We start from the raw sequence: 7770 nt of genomic DNA on the forward strand, positions 1-7770 counted from the left end.
CTTCTCATCGTTCGAATACCTTGCTGCTATTCTGAAATGCTCAACCACTGTGTTACTGCTGAATATCTATAGACCACCAAAATACTCAGGCAGCTTTCTCGTTGAATTTGCTGATCTACTCTCCTTAATTTTCATGGAACATGACTGTATATCTATTGCTGGGGATTTCAATATTCATATTGATAACCCGACAGATAATTTTGCCAAAGAACTGAATATCTTACTTGATACTTTTGATCTGTCTCAACATGTTTCAGGGCCTACTCACAACCGAGGCCATACCCTGGATTTAGTTATTACTAGGGGCTTCAAGTCCTCTTCTGTGTCGACTATTGATGTTGCGTTGTGTCTGACCATCTTTGTATCTTTTTTGAAATGGAAATCTCCCCTGAGATCATTAATAGGTCACAAACCGTTAAAGGAGAATTTCGGTTTTTTTTAACCTGGACCCATCTCCTGGCATTAATTAAGATCTGACGACTCACCCAGTGATCTCCGCGGCGTTTCTGGCCGTCCTAGCGTTGTTTTGAGATCAATAGCGTCCAAGTCAGTTGTAAAATGGAGCTGATTTGGGGCCAAGTGTGAGCCTGTCTTTACTGCATCTAAATAGCTATTTTTACTCCCGTTTTCGCCAAATATCGTCAGAATCTGATCCCTCAAGAAGCACCACAGTGATATTTCGCCAAAGGCTGTTTCCTGGAGTCCCACAGGGATCAAATTACCTCAAACGTGATCTCAGTCACCAAGTCTCGTGAAGTCCCGCGATACTTTCCTGCTGACTGGCCAAGTACAGGCAGGACGCTTTGCGGTGGTGGTTTTAGCGTAACCTATGTGGGGTTTGGCGTAACCTATGTGGGATTCGAAATAACGAAGGTTATGCCAAACCCCACATAGGTTACGCTAAAACCACCACCGCAAAGCGTCCTGCCTGTACTTGGCCAGTCAGCAGGAAAGTATCGCGGGACTTCACGAGACTTGGTGACTGAGATCACGTTTGAGGTAATTTGATCCCTGTGGGACTCCAGGAAACAGCCTTTGGCGAAATATCACTGTGGTGCTTTTTGAGGGATCAGATTCTGACGATATTTGGCGAAAACGGGAGTAAAAATAGCTATTTAGATGCAGTAAAGACAGGCTCACACTTGGCCCCAAATCAGCTCCATTTTACAACTGACTTGGACGCTATTGATCTCAAAACAACGCTAGGACGGCCAGAAACGCCGCGGAGTTCACTGGGTGAGTCGTCAGATCTTAATTAATGCCAGGAGATGGGTCCAGGTTTCAAAAAAACCGAAATTCTCCTTTAAAAGACGAGACATTAATGTAGGCACCAGCGCGCTGTTTATCGAGACATTTTCTTTATCTCCTCCCACATCAGCTTCTGTCAATGACATTCTCGATAACTTCAATTCAACAATTCTGAATGCTATTGATAGTGTGGCGCCTGTTAGGTTAAAATTGCTGTCTGGCAAGATTAAAGCACCCTGGCGAAATTCTGCATCCGTTAGATGCAAAAAGAAAGATTGCAGGAAAGCTGAGCATAAATGGCAGAAAACTAATCTTCACATTCACTTTGATATTTACAAAGAAAGCCTTCACTCCTACAACCTCAAACTGAAAAGGTCGAGACAATCGTTCTTTTCCGAGATAATTAACAAAAATGTGAACAATGCACGCACTCTATTTGCCACAGTTGATAGACTGACTAACCCGCCTCTCTGTGTAGCACCTGAGTTCCTCTCTACTGTCAAATGTAATGAGTTTGCTGCCTTTTTTACGGATAAAATTATTAATATCAGGCAGGCTATTAGTGGCTTCACACCAAGAAATGCTGTGACATCATCCTACCCGCAGATCCCTAGTTCGATAAATTTGTCCCAGTTCAGCGTTATCGACCACGACATCTTAGAGGAAACTGTGCAAGGCCTTAAATCATCTTCGTGCTGTCTCGATACCCTTCCAACAAGCTTTTTTAAAAGCGTTTATAACTGTCTGTCGTCGGACCTATTGCAAATAGTTAATAGATCCCTTTTGACCGGTCCCTGAAAACTGCAGTTATTAAACCCCTACTAAAAAAGCGTAGCCTTGATGCATCGGTAATCAGTAACTACAGACGAATATCTAATCTCCCCTTTATAGCCAAAATAATTGAAAAGGTTGTTTACCTACAACTTAATAGATTCCTAACCTCAAATGATCTCCTAGATAAACTCCAATCAGGCTTTCGCCCCCATCACAGCACAGAAACCGTGCTTACTAAAATCATAAATGACATCAGAATGAACACAGACTCAGGCAAAAATTCGATTCTAGTGCTACTGGATCTTAGCGCTGCATTTGACACTGTTGACCACTCAATTTTATCCAGCCGACTGGAAAACTGGGTTGGGCTATCGGGTACGGTCCTCCAGTGGTTCAAGTCCTATCTTCAAGACAGGAAGTACTTCGTCTCCATTGGCAATTACACATCTGACCTATTATATACCTATTATACCTATTATACATGGGCCCGTTCTCTTCAACCTTTGCTCCCTCTAGGCCTAATTATGCAAAAAAACAAAGTAGCCTATCATAACTATGCAGACGACACTCAGTTGTATATAACTCTTTCCTCAGCTGACTATGCCCCCATAGAATCATTGTGCCAGTGCATTGATCAAATAAATAACTGGATGTGCCAGAATTTCCTACAGCTAAACAAAGACAAAACAGAGGTGATCGTCTTTGGCCCCAAAGAACAAAGGCTTAAAATCACTGTACGCCTTGAGTCTCTATCCCTGAAGCCTAAGGATCAAGTCAAAAATCTTGGAGTTATTATTGATTCCGATCTCAACTTTAACTCCCACATTAAGTCAATTAGAAAATCAGCTTTTTATCATCTTAATAAAATATAGCAAGAATTAGGGGATACATGTCCAGACAGGATCTAGAAAAACTAATTCACGCCTTCATTTACATTATAGTAGGTTAGACTATTGCAATAGCCTTTTTTCTGGTCTCTCCAAAAAAGAACTTGGGCAACTTCAACTCATTCAGAATGCTGCTGCTAGAGTTCTAACGAAGACTAAGAAAGCTGATCATATCACTCCAGTTCTTAATAATAATAATAATAATAATGATTGGATTTATATAGCGCCTTTCCAAGTGCTCAAAGCGCTTCACAGAATCATTATTTGTTCACACCATTCGTACCGGTGGTTCGAAGGCGTGGCAGCCACACATCAGCGCTCAACGGCCCCTCCGACCACCATCATTCATGTCTACATTCATACCAATCATACGAGGCAAGGAGGGTTGGGTGTCTTGCCCAGGGACACGGCGACGGCAGCTGGGAGGGAGCGGGGATCGAGCCGCCAACCCTTGCGTCATTAGCTGACCCGCTATACCTCCTGAGCTAAAGCCGCCCCGGCTTAAGTCCTTACACTGGTTGCCAGTGTGTCATAGAATAGATTTTAAAATACTGTTATTAGTCTATAAATCACTTAATGGCCTAGGCCCAAAATACATAGCTGAATTGCTCCCACGCTACGAACCGTCTAGAACTCTTAGGTCAACAGGGTCCCTAGGATCAAATCAAATCATGGGAAGGCTGCATTTACCCACTATGCTTCTGCTAGCTGGAACAAATTGCCTGAAGACCTCAGATCTGCCCCAACCTTACTTACTTTTAAAAATAGACTAAAGACTTTTATGTTTACCGTCGCTTTTAACTGCTGACAGCTACTATGCAAACCCAATGAGTCCTCTATAAGTTTTTAGCTCTTTCTGCAACTGCTGCGCCTGTTGCTTAATGCACTTTTTATACTTTTTTAAAGTTTTGTTGTGATGCTTTTAAATGTCCATTTTATTCTCTTCTTTTCTTTTCTTTTCCTGTCAACCATTTGATGTGAATTGCCTCTGTGTATGAAATGTGCTATACAAATAAACTTGACTTGACTTGACTTGACACTGTGTGTGTGTCTGTCAGTGGGACAGAACAGAGAACAGAGCCCACATTGCCAAATTTGTACTAGGGATCTCGTGCACTCGATTCCTAGGCTCGCCCGCTACATGGGCTCGGCGAGCTGACCCTGCAGCTCGCCAAGCTGGCCCTGCAGCTCGCATTCGCAGCTCGGCCGCTGCGCGGCCTTGCCTGCTGCTGGGTGTGTAGGGGTGTCACGATTTTCTATTCATTTATTTATTTTCAGCACTAATGGCTATGTCATTGTTAGACTATTGAGCCCCCCCCCCCACACACAATCTTTATGTGTGAACGACAACTATGTCCTTGCTGTTTGAGTTATTCTCGTGTTATAGGAATATTTTTCCAGAAAAACACCAGCCCTCGTTTTTGGTCCTGATTGTGCCAAATTAATCTTACTAAAATAGAAAAGGAGAACATCGATCTTATTAGACATGGCAGCAGCCATCAGGTCAAAGTAGGCCTGGTGTCCTCTGTTCAGGCAGGGAGGGGTTAATTTAAATTTACCTGAGAGTCTGGGCTTAGTGGGAGCCCTGAACAGCTTACTGTGCAGGAGGAGACACAGGAGGAGGAGCAACAGCATCACCAGGATCCGATTAACTGAAACACAGAAAACACAGCAGTCTGTCAGCATAGCAGGTGTGTGCTGGGAGTAACTAGTTACTAAGCTACTTCTTGCAGTAACTAGTAACCTAATTACTTTTTGAAATGTAGAAACTCAATTAGAATTACTGAAATTTAAATGGGCTAGTTACTAGTTACTTTAGGACGTGAAAATAGCAGTCAACATCAGAGGATTATCCGGTTTATGATCATCAGACCTAGTCCGTGGAGAGAAGCCACCTTCCTGCCCGGCAAAAACACTCCACAGCTGCAGCCAGAGCTATATAGACTATAAGCCTCCCCAATAACAGAATGTTCAAGTATCTCATGCAGGTACAACGATAGATAACATTTGACAGTATGTCTTGTCCCACACTGAGCCACAGCAACACTAGAATAACTAGGGATCGCGTGCATATCGATTCCTAGGCTTGCCCGCTATGCGGGCTTGCCCGAGAGCTGCCCCTGCAGCCAGTGGCGTGCCTGACCAAGTTGGTGCCCTAGGCAAGATTTTTGCTGGTGCCCCCCCCTCCCCCCTCCCCCAAAGAAAATATAATAAAAATTATATCGCAGCTAATCCAGCACTGCAGTGCAGGCTCAGAATCGCCCTTCCCCAGTGGCGCTGGAAGTACTTTTAGGTAGGGGGTGCTGTAGGAAGGGTCTCTCGGTGCTGCCCGCGAGGGCAGCGCCGAAGAAAATTTTAAGTTTTTTGGACTTTCATCCATATTTAGAAGAATATTTAATTTTAAATTAACATTAGGATTATACTGTTGTGATGTCATTATTCAGTATCTTCTCCTTTTCTCACTCACTTTCATGTAAGCACCTGCTCTCCCTTTAGTCGTTTTACACTACAACAGACAGAAACACAGGCATAAACACTGAACTTATTATTATTATTATTATTATGGAAAACCAGATTATGATGAAAATCAAACACTTTTGAAGAGAGAGCGTATGAAATAAGATTAGAGCTGGGAAGCACAAACTGTTTTTTAATGCATCTTGTTGGTGGTATAAACACAAGACAGCCAAATCCAACAATTTCGAAAATCCATTTCTTGCCACCAGGGGGTGCTGCAGCACCCTCAGCACCCACCTTCCAGCTCCCTTCCCCCACTCTGGGAAAAAGCTCCGAGCAGGTAGGAGTGGGTGTGGCCGCGCAGTGGGTGGGGTGGTATGGATTAGGGACCATGGTGAAAGTGCTGCAGCCCGGGCAGCCAGAAAGCCAGAATTAGAAAAATGATTTCACTATTATTTAAAGACTTAAGACGTTGTTCTTCTTATTTTTGTCTACTATTGTAAAATAATAGTAGGCCTATTATCATGAAAAAGTATTTGTAAAAAAAAAAAAAAAAAAAATTACCCTCTCTGGCGCCCCTAACGGCTCAAACGCCCTTAGCATTTGCCTAGTTCGCCTAATGGACGGCACGCCACTGCCTGCAGCTCGCCAAGCTGGCCCTGCAGCTTGCATTCGCTCGCATTCGCAAGCCCGCAACTCGGCTGCTGTGTGGCCAATGAGACCAGCATCACTGATGATGTCAGATTTATGACATCACTGATGATGTCATCAGTGGGATTTATGGCATCACTGATGATGTCACAGTGGGATTTATGACATCACTGGGATTTATGACATCACTGATGATGTCACAGTGGGATTTATGACATCACGGATGATGTCACAGTGGGATTTAGGACATCACAGTGGGACAATCACAGTGGGACAGAGAAACAAACAGAGCCCCAGCTCCCATTTATATACTGGTGTATGCATTAATAAGATAATCAAAGCAAACTTTTAAAAGTAACACAAAAGTTACTTTCTGTAGTAACTAATTTTCTTTTATTTTTTATAACCATATATTTATTGGTTTTGCATGTAATTACTGTACATGTATTCTCATCATACATCTAACATACATCTTTTATAACACCCCCCCAACCCTGTGGCAGTATAAAAATAAAAAATAAAAAGGACAATGCAAGAATTAAATAAAAGTAACACAAATAAATAAGTTGAATCAACTGTAGGTACCATCACAATTATATATACATCATCATATCAGGTCTTCAGGCATATCATTTACAATAGCCTATTTCCCATTCAAGTCACGTCAAGTCAAGTCAAGTCAAGTTTATTTATATAGCCCTAATTCACAAGCATGTCTCAGAGGGCTTCACAGAAAGTATGTCTAGCTGATTCTAGCTAACACACAGTAACAAGAATATACAGAATAAAGATAACATTTGAACATTTGAAGAAAGCAGAAGAGTGGAGGAGGGAGGGAGAGGGAGGAGGGAGGGGAGGGGGGAGGTGGGGAGAAAATAGGAAATGTGGAGGAGGAGAGAACAGAGGAGGAGAGATGAGGGTGCAGGGGAGGGAGAGCCAGGGTAGGGGTAGGGTCTAGGGTTGGGGGAGGGGAGGGAGTAGGATACGGGCCCGGATTAGGGCGAGGGTGGGGAGAAATGGGAAATGTGGAGGAGGAGAGAACAGAGAAGGAGAGGGTGCAGGGGAGGGAGAGCAAGGGGAATGTGAGAGGGAGGAGAGGGCAGAGAGGAGGAGAGAACAGAGAAGGAGAGGTGGGAGGGCGCAGGGGAAGGAGAGCAGTGGGAATGTGAGAGAGGGGAGAGGACAGAGAGGAGGAGAGAACAGAGAAGGAGAGGTGGAAGGGTACAGGGGAGGTAGAGTAGAGGTAGGGTCTAGGGTGGAGGGAGTAGGATACGGGCCCGGATTAGGGCGAGGGTGGGGAGAAAATGGGAAATGTGGAGGAGGGGAGAACAGAGAAGGAGAGGTGGGAGGGTGCAGGGGAAGGAGAGCAGGGGGAATGTGAGAGAGGGGGGAGGACAGAGAGTAGAGGTAGGGTCTAGGGTGGAGGGAGGGAGTAGGATACGGGCCCGGATTAGGGCGAGGGTGGGGGGAAAATGGGAAATGTGGAGGAGGAGAGAACAGAGAAGGAGAGGTGGGAGGGTGCAGGGGAAGGAGAGCAGGGGGAATGTGAGAGAGGGGGGAGGACAGAGAGGCAGAGAAGGAGAGGTGGGAGGGTGCAGGGGAAGGAGAGCAGGGGGAATGTGAGAGAAGGGAGAGCAGGAAGTGGCAGGGATTCAGGAAAATAGGGGAGAAGAGGAGAAGGAGCAGAGGGGGGGAGAATGAGGAGAGAGCAGGAGAAGGGAGGGGGGGGCGGTGGGATGTGGGGGAGGAAGGA

General features: G+C 44.7%; 1 protein-coding gene across 3 annotated transcripts in view; it reads right to left on the reverse strand.

Moving 5' to 3' along the window:
• glt8d2 (glycosyltransferase 8 domain containing 2) overlaps positions 1 to 4548 on the reverse strand; it is a 34973-nt gene extending 30425 nt beyond the window's left edge. For 2 of the 3 annotated variants that reach the window (XM_083656122.1, XM_083656121.1), the window contains exon 1: positions 4469 to 4548. In XM_083656122.1, coding sequence (XP_083512248.1) covers positions 4469 to 4544 — 76 coding nt within the window. In that variant the 5' untranslated portion in view covers positions 4545 to 4548. The remainder of the gene's footprint in view (positions 1 to 4468) is intronic. The other variant, XM_083656123.1, reaches the window with a different exon arrangement.
• Between the last annotated feature and the right edge of the window lie 3222 nt (positions 4549 to 7770).

The sequence above is a fragment of the Poromitra crassiceps genome (assembly GCF_964638095.1).
Source record: "Poromitra crassiceps genome assembly, chromosome: 2".
NCBI lineage: Eukaryota > Metazoa > Chordata > Actinopteri > Beryciformes > Melamphaidae > Poromitra > Poromitra crassiceps.